This window comes from Montipora capricornis, chromosome 6 (genome assembly GCF_036669925.1).
Source record: "Montipora capricornis isolate CH-2021 chromosome 6, ASM3666992v2, whole genome shotgun sequence".
Lineage (NCBI taxonomy): Eukaryota > Metazoa > Cnidaria > Anthozoa > Scleractinia > Acroporidae > Montipora > Montipora capricornis.
Window position 1 is genome coordinate 55,788,882 of NC_090888.1, and position 15,000 is coordinate 55,803,881.

At 41.2% G+C, this 15,000-nt stretch overlaps 2 protein-coding genes and 4 non-coding genes across 9 annotated transcripts in view; all 6 read right to left on the reverse strand.

Annotated features, from left to right (window-relative positions):
• Nucleotides 1–15,000, reverse strand: part of LOC138052611 (ankyrin repeat domain-containing protein 24-like) — a 60,309-nt gene that overhangs the window by 31,502 nt on the left and 13,807 nt on the right. The gene's annotated exons all lie outside the window — the stretch shown is intronic.
• On the reverse strand, nucleotides 1,872–1,991 carry LOC138054688 (U5 spliceosomal RNA). The gene has a single exon (XR_011133343.1). It is a non-coding gene; the product is annotated as a U5 spliceosomal RNA (small nuclear RNA).
• LOC138054690 (U5 spliceosomal RNA) lies at nucleotides 2,714–2,835 on the reverse strand. Its single transcript, XR_011133345.1, has one exon. It is a non-coding gene; the product is annotated as a U5 spliceosomal RNA (small nuclear RNA).
• Nucleotides 3,216–3,331, reverse strand: LOC138054757 (U5 spliceosomal RNA). Its single transcript, XR_011133407.1, has one exon. It is a non-coding gene; the product is annotated as a U5 spliceosomal RNA (small nuclear RNA).
• On the reverse strand, nucleotides 3,707–3,827 carry LOC138054692 (U5 spliceosomal RNA). Its single transcript, XR_011133347.1, has one exon. It is a non-coding gene; the product is annotated as a U5 spliceosomal RNA (small nuclear RNA).
• LOC138052624 (uncharacterized) overlaps nucleotides 10,756–15,000 on the reverse strand; it is a 5,270-nt gene continuing 1,025 nt past the window's right edge. The window contains exon 2 of the mRNA XM_068899167.1: nucleotides 10,756–11,358. Coding sequence (XP_068755268.1) covers nucleotides 10,905–11,358 — 454 coding nt within the window. The 3' untranslated portion in view covers nucleotides 10,756–10,904. The remainder of the gene's footprint in view (nucleotides 11,359–15,000) is intronic.

Genomic DNA, 15,000 nt, shown 5'->3' on the forward strand with positions numbered 1-15,000 from the left:
AAACCAGTTGGGGCGATTTACAAGAGCAGCTAGGAAAGTTGAACCAGAGACTACCAGGAACAAATTTCAACCAGTGGTCCCCCAAAGAGCGGGTCTTGAACCCGGGATCTCCGAATCTCAAGGCCAGTGCCCTACCCACTGGACCCAAATTGCCTTTTACTTCTTAAGCCTCCTAATTCCTGTTCAGATCCATCCCTGGGCGACTACGACCTATCAAAGGATTACACATAGAGTACTTGATCGTAGTGGGAAGTTCAGAGTACGACCAAGTAACTCTCACGCATTTTAATCAGAAATGATGATGTGGTCAGGAAGTGTTAATCGAAAGTCCACTGGATGTGAGGAAAATCACTACGACCTAAACGAACTGAAGTGGATCGAGCGCTAAAAAAACTACAGGTATACAGATGATATTGAAAAGCGTCGCATTTAAATCACGCTTTGCATCAACGCTTTGTACAGGGATGCCAACTCGGTTGTCTCTCTTAGGAGGATGTAAATTGCTTTTTAGATTTTGCATATTGTGAAAAGCATCGGAACCTATGTTAAATACGTTCTTACGAAGTTCATGAAAAAATATTACGCATCAAATGGAAACTCGGAAAAAGCCGAGGCCCGCCATGGGATTTGGAACCCACGACCATCAGTGATCGTATTATTATTATGTGCCTAGTTATTAATCTTGTAAATATGAAACACACACATGTAAAAAATGAACTATCCGAAGCTGTACAATTTTCCTTCGGCTATTTGTCTAACAAAATGAACGAGAAAAAAACCGATTAAAAAACCGAGTTATTTATTCGAACAGGCACGTGGAAAATGGGTCGTTCGCTCCTACTCGTATCCACATTTCGAGCAGCCATTTTATTCTCGTGCCTGTCTTCTTCTCACGCTCGACTAGAGGGATTGCTCGTAGTTTACTTCGGAGATCGTGTGTCGATCTTTTAAGCGAACTGACGCCGTCCAAGTTGTTTTTGAGACTATCTTGGTTGAGAACCGCCACAAGGCTGAATAGGACTGTTCCCTAAAGAAATCTTTTGTCAATCGCGAAAGAGTGTTACACGTTAAAGGAAAACCAGATTTCACGTGGTAAAGGATTCTCAAATGACTTCTTCGATTCTTCCGGTTGGCACTGAAGCCGACAGCTTTGAACCACGTGCATTCATAACAACAGTTCTTTTTCTGCAGCCCTTAACAAACGTTTTTTAATTAAAATTATATAGAATAAAAGCACGTCATTTGCGCAGTTCGATCAAAACGAGATCGAGTTCGTTCTGACCGAAATTCGGAATCACGACGTCCGGACACGACACTGCATACATACATACATACATACTTTATTGAACCTCCTTAAAGGGGCTTTTCAGGAACAATAATAATTATAAAATAATAATTTACATAATTATTTAAATCATTTACAAGATTAAAATAACCAATCATCACTATCAATTACATAACTACTTATCACAATATCAATCACTTCCTAAAAAAATCCCTTAGCAGTTTGTTCCTTAAACGCTTCTTAAAGATTATTTCGTTGCTACAAAGTTTCAAATTAGATTCCAGGGAATTCCATATGCTAACAGTTCGGTAATAAAAAGTTCTCTGTCCAGAGGCAGTTTTAAAAAGAGGGATATTTAAAAATTGGCAACTCCTGGTTGTATATCTATTTACATCAGAACGTTTGGTGAAAATAGTGCTCAGGTATTCAGGGGCACGACAATTCATCCATTTAAAAGCCCAAATGGTATTTCGATAGTAAATCTGACTGGATACTGGAAGCCACTTAAGGCGTTTCAGTTCAGGCGTAACATGATCATATTTCCGAATTCCAGCGTTCCCGTGTTCGTTCCCTTTCGTTCTTGACCAGCCCCGCCACAAGCAGGGCGACGAAAAATTTAGTCTAGAGACTCATTCAGTTGTTCTCCTCCACGGAAATCTTTAGTAAAAGGCGAAAGATTATGCGTGTTGAAGGAAAACCAGAGCTAACAAGGCAATCGATTGCATTGACGATTCTATTCAGCTTGGCGCGGTAACACTGGTGGGATGCCGTATCTACGAGGGCTCAATCACGCATGCGTGATCAGACAAAAGTGTCAATATGCTTCTTCGATTGTTGGAGCCGACGGCTTCGAGCCGCGCGAGTTCACGGCGAAAGTCTCTTTTTGTAGTTTTTAACGAGATTTTTTTATTTAAATTTCAGAGGTTGCAATGAATAAAAAGCCAGTTATTTGCGCACTTCCTCGTAAAAAAAAAACACTGAACTCGTTACTAATCGACAGAATCAAGGCGTCCAGACTCTCGAGAGATCTGACTACAGATGAGTCAGATCTCAGATCTCTCAGGGTGGCTTAGTGGTTATCTATCGGGCCTCCCACCACTATGAGCCGGGGTTCAATTCTGGCCCTCGGCTAGCATGTGGGCTGAGTTTCAGTCGATCTCATCTGACTCGAGGGTTTTTCTCCGGGGACTTCGGTTTTCCTCCCCTCATCAAAATCGACTCACAGCTAATTAACATCTAGCTGTGGTGCTGTGCTCCGACATCAAACATGGACTGTATAGCGGCAGCCAGAGGCGCCTTGTATGCTTTCAGCCCGATGTCGTGAGCCGCGCCCTTCGCAATTCAGTCCTCGACTGCAAGTAAGGGTGATTAGCACTAGCATATTTATTTATTTATTTGGCATCAAAGTTGTTGAATTGCTTTATTACGAGCCCCGCCACTAGGCAGGGCGACGAAAAAATTAGTCTAATGACTCATTCAGTTGTTCTCCTCCACGAAAATCTTTAGTAAAAGGCGAAAGATTTATGCCCGTTGAAGGAAAACCAGAGCTAACAAAGTAAAGGTATGCATTGACAATTACTTTCAGTATGACGCGATAACACAGGTGGGATGCCGTATCGACGAGCGCTCAATCACGCATGCGTGTTCGGAGTGTCAATGTACTTCTTCGATTGTTGTAGCCGACGGTTTTCGAGCCGGGCGAGTTCACGGCGAAAGTCTCTTTTTGTTGATTTTATAGGGCTTTCTTAACTTAAATTCCTCAGACTGCAATGAAGTATCAAAAGCCTGTAATTTGCGCACTTCCTTCATATAAACTATCTCAGGCTCGTTTACTAACCGACGGAATCACGGTTTCAGGACACGAGATATCTGAATACAGCGTTTCATTCCACACGTTCGCGTCAAAGTTATTCCTTCAATTCATGAAGAGCCCCGCCACAAGGCAGGGACAAGAAATTGGTCAACAGACTCATCAATTGTTCTCCTCCACGGAAATCTTTAGTAAAAAGCGAAAGATTTGTACGTGGTGAAGGAAAACCAGAGCTAAATGAAAGGCAAATCGCATTGACGATTCCATTCAGCTTGGCGCGGTAACACAGGTGGGATGCAGTATCTACGAGCGCTCAATCACGCATGCGTGTTCAGAAGTGTCAATGTACTTCTTCGATTGTTGGAGCCGACGGCTTCGAGCCACGCGAGTTCACGGCGAAAAGTCTCTTTTTGTAGTTTTTACCGAGATTTTTAAATGTAAATTTCAGACGTTGCAATGAAGAATGAACAGCCTGTTATTTGCTTACTTCCTCATGAAAAGTAGCCCATGCTGGTTACTAACCGACAGAATAAAGGCGTCCGGACGCAAGAGATCTGATTACAGCGTTCGGTTGCACGATAGCATCAAAGTTGTTGAATTGCTTTATGACGAGCCCCGCCACAAGGCAGGGCGATGAAAAATTAGTCTACAGACTCATTCAGTTGTTCTCCTCCACGGAAATCTTTAGTAAAAGGCGAAACATTTATGCGTGTTGAAGGGAAACCAGAGATACTTTTTGGCTGAGGTCGCTCGGAGCGTTTTTTTGAAATTGACGCGTTTATGCTCCATAGGACACGGTATCCAATAAAGTGGGCAATCACGTATTTACAAGCTGTTAATGGGCTTTCGATTCTCTCGGTCAGCACCGCCCAGGCCGACGGCGTCGAACCACTCTCATACAAAGCGAAAATCCAAGGGTGGTCTTTTTTTTGTAGGCTTAAAAACAACTTTATTATTCTGTGAGATCCGCAGGCAGCCACCGTGACAATTCGGGCCCATTCTCTTTTTTTAATTTTTTTTTCTTCGTATCTTCGTAGTCACAAATGTGCATACCCCAGCATAGTAGATTAACCGCTTGATAAGAATCCCGTATGATTTCGAAAATGGCGGCCAACTTTAATTTCAGAGTTCAGTTTTGACCACATGAAGCAAGACTTTTGCTTTTTTAGTTCATTCATGGACACCGTGGATGAGACATTGTGATGAAACAGATGTAGACAGAATTTGCGGTAGTGATTTCACAGTTCACTCACCTCCTAGAAAAAAATCGAAATTAACTGCGATGAATTTGATTAGGTACAAATGTGCAAAGGGAAGAAATATTGTATATATATAGTCTAGCAAATAGCATTAAATGACAAGTCTACTTCTGGAAAAATCGTTTTCTGTATTTAATATTTCGCGACATTCCGATTTCGTGGATCAAACGAACACGAACACGAAATCATAAACAACATGCACGGGCTGAGAAGCCGAGACGTTCTCCGGGGTGAATCGAGTTCAACTACTCATTTTTCTGAGTCCAATCGAAGCTAAATTCAACCCGCGAGGGTTATGAGCTAAGTTCACAGTTCACTTCACATAATATGCTTCCCTCATTTCAACAAATGAGCACCGAAATCGGCAAGAATTTCTTTCTCAGGACACTGAATGAGAGCAAAATACAAGCAACATTAAAAGAATATACAGCACGAGATGCGGGACGCTGATAAATGATAACGCAGCTTTAATATTATAACGGCGTCTAAAAAGTCAGAAATTTTGACTTTTGCGAAAGCAATGGTCAACCTTAGCAGCAAAATAAATCGTGAAAGAAATTAATTCAGCAAAAATACACGCGGCATTGTGGCCCAGAGCACTCGCGGGCTTTGAGAGTCAACACATGTTCTGCTAAATGCACTGTTTAGGGATTCCATCGTCATTCCTCCCGATACAGGAATGAAAAACGTGAAAAGAAGACTAGAAAGTAGACTTTAACAACCAAACACGACAATGAAATCAAGTGATCAAGTGAAGAAAGAGAAGAAAAGAAGTAAAAAAAATATTAGAAGCCTTCGTTACAGAGACTTCGCAGTTGTCTTCCATCCAAAAACTAATCCCATCGAATGGGCTTAACTTTGATAGAACTTAGACTAGCATCCAATCATTGTGGTATGTGATAAATCAAATCAATTCGCATTCGCGAAATCGACAATAAAATAAATCCATTCCCCCTAGTACAGGAATCAAAAAGGTGAAAAGAATATTAGAAAAAAGCCTTACGCAACTAAATACAAAAAAATTATCAAATACAGAAAGACATTATTCTAATTTGGTTTATACACAAACGAAGTACAGTATTGGAAAGTACAAGTGGTTACGTTTACGCAAACGTTGGCCGTGTAGCGCTTATATTTCAACAGAATTCACTATAAGAGGGTGATGTGAAGTGCTTTTTTCTACCATATGAACCATGTGAGCGTTAGCCCTACTAATGGAAATGGGCCCACTCAAGGACAGAGAAAAACTCTCGACCAGGGTGGGAATTGAACCCACGACCTTCGGGTTAGATCACAGCTGCTCTACCGACTGAGCTACAAGGTCAGACGGGAGCAGAATATACGATGTACGTAAGACGTTGGGAAATGTCCACCACTGCATCAATTACTATCCCACACGGAGAAACGCTGTCTTACAGCGGTTTTCCCCTGTCAATGGTTTACTAACGTGGATGGTGCCTTCCACATCCCCAGTTTCCACACACTGGCGCATGGTTTGTCGAGTCTTTTTATTAGTAAAGCCACAAACAATCTCGATGCATTGGCTTTCCTGGTTTTTTGACCATAATGCATTGTGCTTTTCGACCAGAATGCATTGCTCATGGAGAATCCTCGCTTTGAAAATGAGTATCAAGACATGGTGACGAAAGATATTTGGCATCCTGCCCCGATTCCTGTTCCGATCCATCCCTGGGCGACTCGACCTATCAAAAACTTACACCTATGTTGGATTTTGCATTTTTCTTAGCAGCTCCCGCACCTGCTTTGCCATAAAAAAACTGGTCTGTAATTCACAGCCATTTCGCTTTCTTCCTACATTTCCTTTTTAACAGTACCTGTGAAGCAGCGTAGGTGTCGCCCAAGGGTGAACGTATGCCCTCCACAACAGGCTTTTGCTTCTAAGATTGTTTCCGGCGACACTCTTAAGACTTCTTCCTCGAGTACGGGCCTCGCTGCTATGACTGTTTCCATGGAACCCGTGTCACTGATATTTGCAGCGGGAACTGACAGCAGAACTTGTTCCCCTTGTGAGAGATGTGCTTTACGTTCAGAGGGTTGGTGGGAACAGCTGTTAAAAAGGTGGATGAAAAAAATATTAAGTAAGTAGACTGAAAAAAACAAAAAAGTGTTATTACGTTATGCACGATTCAAGGCCCTGGTAGTAGGGTGGTCTCCTCGGAGTGAGATCTCGCAAACCGACTGGCAGAGTTTGACATTTTGGCCAGTAATTGAAGGCAATTTTTTTTACCTGGGGGCACAGAGTTGTGTTTCATTTCCCCAACTCTTGGGAACTTCTAGCATCTCATTCCTTGAGAATCTCAGTTTACACTAAGTCTCTCCCGTCGTAACTTCAATAGACGCATGTGTCCACAGCGAAAAACGTCCATATCAGCTGGTTAAATCGCACCTATGATGCATATTGAAAATAGGCACGAAAGCGGGGTCCACCCCCGCCTGTACAATATCACTTTCTCTGATCTGCTGGCGTGTTGCTACCCTTCCCGACCTTAGAGCAACATAAACTTGTCAAGTTCCCAGCATAGGGAAGGATGTTTTGTTAAATAATCTGGGTGTTACCCCCCTTGAAAGTCTACCCATTTGCGGATGTTATTACAAAGACAAGCACTTTCTGCTTCATTTATTTTAAGACCCTGATGTGTGGGTCCGGCCGCCAGTTCGAACTCCACGACCTCACCGCATATCAGCCCTGTGCTCAACAATTTAGCCACCGTTGCTCGGTAATAGAAACCTGCATTGCATTTCTCACGATCGCTGATTGGATCTTTCAGTTCTTTTTGCTGTCAGTTCTAACGTTAATCTACGGCGGGCTATCTTTCCAAGGGATCTTTTCTTTTCATCAAGCTGTTTACAGCAGCAAATGGGGTTGGTTTTTTAAAAATCTGTGGTGTTGCCAACTTGCAATCGTTTGGGGTTTTAAGCATGGAAATATGGTTGTATCAACTAAGTTTATACACAAAGAATGCGACCACATGGGGACACCAGAATCTTACCATATTCCCTCTGTACGTGCACGGCTAAATTTTAAAACGTTAGACTTGGTCAATTTACATTTAGTAGAATTCTACTAGTATACTAATGCAAATGCTGTAATCTGATTTCTGAGCCTTGAACACTATCCGCCCTTAGTGTGCATGTGGTTGTAAATCGTCTTGGAAATAACGACGTTTTTTTTTTCTTTTTCCAAGTTTTGGAGAAAATTTTGGATGCAAATTGGTAAGTTAATTTTCTGAGAATTGTAAACGAAGGACATTTACGGTTTCTTTGACTTTCAAAAAAGTTGAAATTATTTAAAAAAAGGCTGATGCGCTCGCGCGCACAACTTAGATTTAAATGGCAATTCAATCCGAGCGATCTTTTTTCAGCCGCAAGGTTTTAATAATACGTCAAGCAATAAACTGGAAACCTGTTATTTGAAGTAAATTTTAGTAAGAATTCCACTAACACAATTAGATTATTTCGCTCTCGATTTCTATGAGGCCGAAGGCCGAATCAACTATCACCTCATAGAAATCTCAGCTCATAGCTAATCGTTAATAAATCTCAGTTTGATCCGGTTACTAATGGTAGAAGTTTGTAAGGCTAATTTATCTTCGCACTTAACTGTACCATTTAAGCATTGTCGCTCATAAAAAGTCTCCAACGAGCCTAGAAGGTCCATCATGCCGGCGCTAATATCTCCGTTGTCTAATTGTCTCTTATAGAACACCTGAAACATGCAGGTGGGTTGTAAGTTCCAGGGGTTGCATTAAGCGCCTGGCACCGTGCACCTGAACTTGACGCAGCTGTGGACGTGACTTTGCCCGCTGCTTTCCAATCATCTCAAACGACTGGCTTTTTTAAACTACAAAATTGATTTAAAAAATACAGTCTTGTCCGTTCCTCGATCCTCCTTCTGTTGTCAAAATGTCTCAATTTCATACGCTGTTTCAATTTCCCAAACCACATTCAACTCAGACCGAATCGCCCCATAAGCAATTGCGAAAAGAATTACGATCCATTACAAGACACCCTGAAATGTCCCAATTTTGCGTGTCCCAGAAAAGATCGCGGGTACGATCGACGATTATTTTTATTCGCGAGCCGAATTGCCTCCAGCTGAGAAAGTGCTTTTTTGTGTCACGTTTTGTAATTAATTTTTCTTGTGGATATTGGTATCAAATCATTACATTGTCTAAAAAAGGTGTGGTTTTTTCTGTGGGTAAAGAATCTTGCTTTGGGCTACAGAATGCATGAAACACACCTCTGCAACTTAAGCATGTCCCGCGGGAATACTTTGCATTCCAAACTGCTTTCGAACTTTATTGAAACCCCTTGGCTTCACACGGGAGTCGAACCTATGACCTTCTACGATACCGTTCCTGCTCTACCAACTGAGAGATGAAGCCACTCAGTTGGAAGCAGGTCATTTGTTGGGCTTGAGGACTGAACTGAGGACTCGAGAAATGAACTAATGTTTATTTGAAGTGCGGGCTATAGACGAAAGGCAGCTAAGACTTATAGACGAAAGCCAGTTAAATTGCTAGGATGACTTCAATCCTTGCCTTTCGTTTATAACCCGCCCTTTAAATGTACATTTATTTCTATTCGGTTCTATTTGTAGGTGATAATGAACATGGTATTTACCTACTGGGGCATCAACCCATTGTTTCCAATGCGCTTGCGCAGTCCTCACACGGCGCCCTTCCCAGATGTGGAGAACTTCTGCTTCTCATTGCACGGCCGAATACCTCGGTCAGCAGAAACAGTGTTCTGCCCAACTCGGGATTACACTGTCCTGGAATTCCATAAAGGGTATGTTATATCCTGTGGAAATCTGTCCAAGTTTTAGCTCCAACTTGCTTAATCCTCCCCTGATTAATCCGCGGATTTCTTCCTTAACATCACCGCTAGAGTCTCTTACACTTTTGCTAACTTCTCGACAGTCATCAGTGACGCGTCCCAGCACACGGTCATATTCTCTGTCTGTGATCTGTTTCTCCTCTGATTGCTGCTCTTCCAGTTTCTTTTCCAATCGGTGCAGCCTGTGTTCTAGCCTACTCCGCGTGGATTCTATCTCAATTGTGCAAACGTTCTTGCCAAGCTTCAAAACGATTTAAGACTCTTTACACGTCATGCAATTAGCCTCGTTACATGGAAAGGGTCCACAGTCCACCTAAAAAGAAAATACAGCGAACATTTTCGCGCTTAGAGTCATAAATTAACATTAACTACTTTCTTAGGGCTGCAACATCATGAGAATTAAATACAAGAAAAAGATGGCAATTCAAGACCTGGCTAACTCATCTGCAACATGAACATATATTATGTGATTGTGTGTCTCATCTGTCTGGTTCGGATGCTCTACCAGTGAACAACGGGATGTTCGCGTGAGCCTAAGCACTTTTTGAATTTTTGTCGCGGGTTTTTTTTATATTTCCGTTAATTTGGGCAGTCGTACTATGGTACGAAACAATTCAAAAGTACTCTACGTGGCTCAAGTTTTCATATTCTTCAAATAATAACAATAATAATAATAATAATAATAATAATAAATAATAATAATTATTCATTTAAGTCTCGAGGTTATTTTGCTAAGCACGACTACTCTACTAATTGGGGACACTACAAATCAACTGAAATTTCAACTAATCAAATCAAATGTTGGTTTTTGAAGAGAGGGGAAAATCGGAGTACCCAGCGAAACCTTCAGGAGCGGAGTAGAGAACCCACAAACTCAACCCACATATGGCATCAAGTCCGGGAATCGATCCCGGGCCACATTGGTGGGAGGCGAGTGCTTTTCACCACTGCGCCAGCCCTGCTCAGCCCCCAAATCATACCAATCGCTGAGATCACAGTTTGATCCAAGGTACATCGACTGGATTATCGTGCATAGATGTCTGCTTGAAATTCATGAAACTTCAATCCCTGGATAAGACGTATGGGGATACGCCATTGGTCAGTTACTTTCAAGAGATGTCAAATTCCCACCCACTACTACAGCCTTGGGTTCCCTCCACCCCCCCCCCCCCCCTCCCCCCTAAACGATATTAAGACCATATCTTGCACAACAGTTTCCACAAGTGATTGGCCACAGAGACCCAACATTGTTCAAGAGGAAGAGAGATCAATAGAACTGTTTTTTCTTAGAGGAAAATAAAGTGTCTCAAATGGTTTCAATTGGCTGTAGGCTCATTCTAAGTAGGAGACAGGTGTTTTGGAGGGTTCTGACTGAGTAACAATTGCTAACTAAGAAATTATATTTCTCTTACCTCGTTTCCAGGGCAATGGTCTTCAGTTCTCCGTTTGTGATGATGACGTTCATGATGATGACGTTTTTCTTTTCTTGATTTTTCTCTTTCCTTCTCTCTTTCATGGTGGTGTTTCTTTTTCCTATATTCTTTCTCATCGTCGTTTTTATCCAAATATTTATGTCCTCTGTCCTTTACATCTTCCTCCTCATAATCTCTTGACCGTTTATGTTCGTGTTTTGACCTATGTTCTTTGTCTCTATGTCTCGACTCTTTGTGAGATTTTTCCCTAGATTTTCTTAATCTTTCCTGACAAATACTACAATCAGCTTCACTTCCTCCATTTCATCCCGTCGCTTGAGTTTCCTGTCCTTTTCCTTTTCTTTCTCTTTCCGTTTTTTCCCTCTTTTCTTTCTCTCTTTATCCTCCTCTCGATCTTTCTTACTTATCTTCTCTTTCTTTCCAGCCTTGTCCTCTCCCTTTTCACCTCTCTCCTTTCTTTTCTCTTTCGTTTCTTCCGTTTCTCCTTTTTCCTTCACCCCCTCCACAGGTACGCTGTGGTGAAAACCATTCCCCATCAACTCCTTGGAAGGGGGCAATTTGTCCTTATGCTTCTTGCCCAATAAAGTTCCGTTTTTCATTTCGGCGGTCAAGTCCTGATCGCTAGTACTTCTAAATAAGTTAAATAAACCTTTATCCTTTTTGGTTTTCTTGGGTGTAAAGCTGATTGCCAGGTCATCTCGGATTTGAGCACTGTGGAGAAATAAGACCAATCGCAAAATTGTTACTGTTGAAACCTACGCGAACAGTGTGAGGGTTATCGAGTCCACGGAGAAGGGTTGTCAGGCGAGGCCTTCTGTTTATGGTCCATATATATCCAGAAGGCTTTAAAGCTTACCATTAGCAGATGAAGTGACAAAGGCAGCACTTTCTCCTCAGTTATTCTGAGCCCCATAAGATTGATTCGGACGGAGCTCGAACCCGCGACCTCTCGCGTGATAGTCCGTTGCATAACCAACTAAAAAAACTTCAGATTTCACTTGAAGCGATGGATTCTGACCCGGGGCCCGTTTCTCGAAAGTCCCGAAACTTTACGGGCCATTTTCGGGTGTCACAACTCCCTCTGTATCTCAAGAACGGAGGGGATTTAAGTCGTCAAACTTCACATTTAGTTTGGTTTTTGTTACCTTGAAAATATCTTGAAAGATCGGCTTTCCTGAACAAGCGTTTCGCAGATTCACAAATCGCTTTCCGGGCCCGAAAAGTTTTCGGGACTTTCGAGAAACGGGTCCCTGGAGATAGGAAGATCTGAGACCACGTGAGCCGCCTCAAGTTGGAAAATATTCGTTAGCAAAAGAGGGAGGGGAGAGAAAAAAATGTGGCAGCGAAAGGGCTTTCAGCTTCTCAGTTAACTTTGCCCATGACCCTCACCTCACCAAAATTTATTCGGTATCAATACTGAGTGACATTGCATAAATCTGGAGACATTAATTTTTGACTAAACTTTTAGTGAATGCGGCAATGGTTTGTACTAGTAAGCGCCACCCTCACATATAGGCTCGCCGTCGAACGGCGAAAGTTAACAAACGCCCGCGGATAGGTGTTGGTGATTCAGCGATTTTAAAAAAGGGTGAGAAGCTTGAAACAATACTTTGACCACACTTAATGAATTCCTTGTTATTATCAATTTGACCCCAGGGGGTAATTCTAAAAATAATACAGTAGAAAGACTTGAGTATGGAGATCAGTCAACGAAGCAATTAGCGACACTGGTCATTGCAAATCCAGGTTAACGCACATATAAAAACAAATACAGTGGATTGTCGGAAATTCTCCCTAGAATCCAAAAGTTATCAAGACATACGATGCAATGAGGTTAAATATTAAATCCCCAATATTCTTGAGAAACAGTTTCCAGTCTACCCACGTTAAAGTGACAACAAGTGCTCTTCGTAATAAGTGTCAAGTGACTTCACATCATCACTTCAGCATGGAACAAAAGGCAATTAGCAAATTTTAGTTTTCATTGAACACAACGATTTTCATTTCACAATTCCGACCTTGGACAAAACTTAAAAAAAAAACCAATCCTTGGCGCGCTATCGAATAAGGCGCATTCACATATAGGGAAGATATCGTTGACGTCACCTATTGTCATAAATGTGCCAACCAGAGTGTCATTGGCTGTCAAAACAAAGGGTCTTTTGTTCCTGTGGTTGGCACATTTGACTAACAAAAGCAATGTTTGTAAACAGATAGCTTCCCTATTGCGCACTTGTCATTGCATTTTATTTTTATCGCGCAATCCGTTCATAGAATGCTGTTTTTCTGTGCGTTAGAATTAAAGAACAAAACCATAGATATAAACGCTTAACCATCGCAATGTGTACTCTTTGTAAGACCAAATAATCGGTTTATTCCTACTGCGCAACACTAATCCACAGGAACTGAGCTCTCATGCAAAGGTCTTCATCTGTTTCGGTGAAGAAAAAAACACGAACGCCGATCACGAGAGGACGCCGCACAATACAACAGGCCCCGCACGTGCGCTTTACATTTTTGGTACACTTCCAAGAAAGACAGAAAGAACGAAAGAAAAAAAGAAAGAAAGAAAGAAAGATAGATAGATAGATAGATAGAAAGAAAGAAAGAACATTTTATTTAAGGAAGAACACGGCACAGTATTATACCTTAGTGTATTCTCCCATACAGCCCCCCTCAGGCAATGATAAGCTACATTTTGGTTTTGTGAAAAAGTAACAAGAACCAGCCCAAGCTTCATAGGGCAACAACTAAGATGCGGAATCTTGTCCACATTGGTGAGAGGCGAGTGTCCTCTTCCCTACACCTGTGAGGTTGCGATATATATATTCTCAATTGACTGTATAGCTAACCTTCTAAAATATAAACCATAATGTCTGATTCGTGGAGTTACAATTCTTAAATTAGTTTTAATGATTAGTTCATTTATTTATTGTATTCATTTTTGTTATAAATGTACACGTTTCAACGACCTCCTTGGTGCTTACGTGTTAGTAAACTAATTGATCGACCACTTCCTCCCGCCTATGTTTTGAGCAGAAAAACGTACATTTTAACCGCCGAAAGAAGCATGTTCATATTTTCATTGCAGGTTTAAATGTGACTTAAATAGTAACAGTAACTTGGCGATAAGAAAGCCTTGAACGGGATTTGAACAGGCCCTGACCTCTCCAATACCGGTGCAGAGCTCTGCCAATCAAACTATCAAGGCAACTGGGAACGAGCGATTTCACGTTGACTGACAAGGGTTAGAAGATCAGGAGAGAATCACACATGATTTTGTTCAGACAATTCCGGAGAAAGAGTATAGAAAATCAATATGCAAAACGGGCTCAGGAAATCAAAGGACCAGATGCTTTCAAGAGTATTGTCCATAAATGCTCCCCAATTTGTTTATTTATAACTTTCCTCCTAGTGTCCAATATAACAGTAAAAAATCCGCACAATGCAGAAATCATTTTTAGTTGACATCAGGTTCACTAAATGAATTCCGTGAAGTACGCTGACAAACGCAGGAACCTTATGCAGTACTTAAATTTAAGCTAATCCATTCTTAAACGATTTCCAACTTAATAAAACGATCGCTTTAACACGAATTTTGCCTGAGGCAATAGTAATATCGTTAACGAAGCAATTCAGCATAACTGTTCAAGTACAAGGATTCAAAGTTTGACCGTACTTCAAAACCGCAAAGCCACATCATAAACAATAGAGATATGAACGGAATTATTAAATGTCGGCAAACAAAATCACGATATCTTGGCAAGATATTCAAGAACAATTTGAATCCTGAAGTAAAAGAATTCAAAAAATGATTCTTAAAATTTCCGTATAAAAAAAGCAACAGTCTTACGCCATTTAATTCTAGTGTCTGCGTGGAATTCACTAAAATAACACGAGCTTTGGCTGTGCTTTCGCTAAATTAAGAATCTAAAACTTCCAGGTTAATCCGCAAGAGAATGAAAAAACTCTAGCAGCATGTGACTTCTGTTTTCGTAAAACAAACAGGTCATACAAATAAACAGCTCTGTAGACTACAAAGGTCGTCGTATTGGTTAAAGTTATAGAAAGTAATGATACAAATATAACTTAATGGAATACGAGGGAATGCTTTGGTAACATCAAGAATTCAAAGTTATGATCAACGCCTTGAAGTCTTGTTTCTGATGACGACAAGCAAAGGTCCAGCTGAACCAATTCATTCTGACATTTTTTGTACCACAAGCATTTTTCCCGTTAGCAATAATTTTAAAAAATTACGTTGGGCCAAGAACGATACAATTAAAGTGGTACATCTCAAATCCTATCGTGGATACGTTATGAGAGAATCTTTAATAACGAAACTTAATCCAT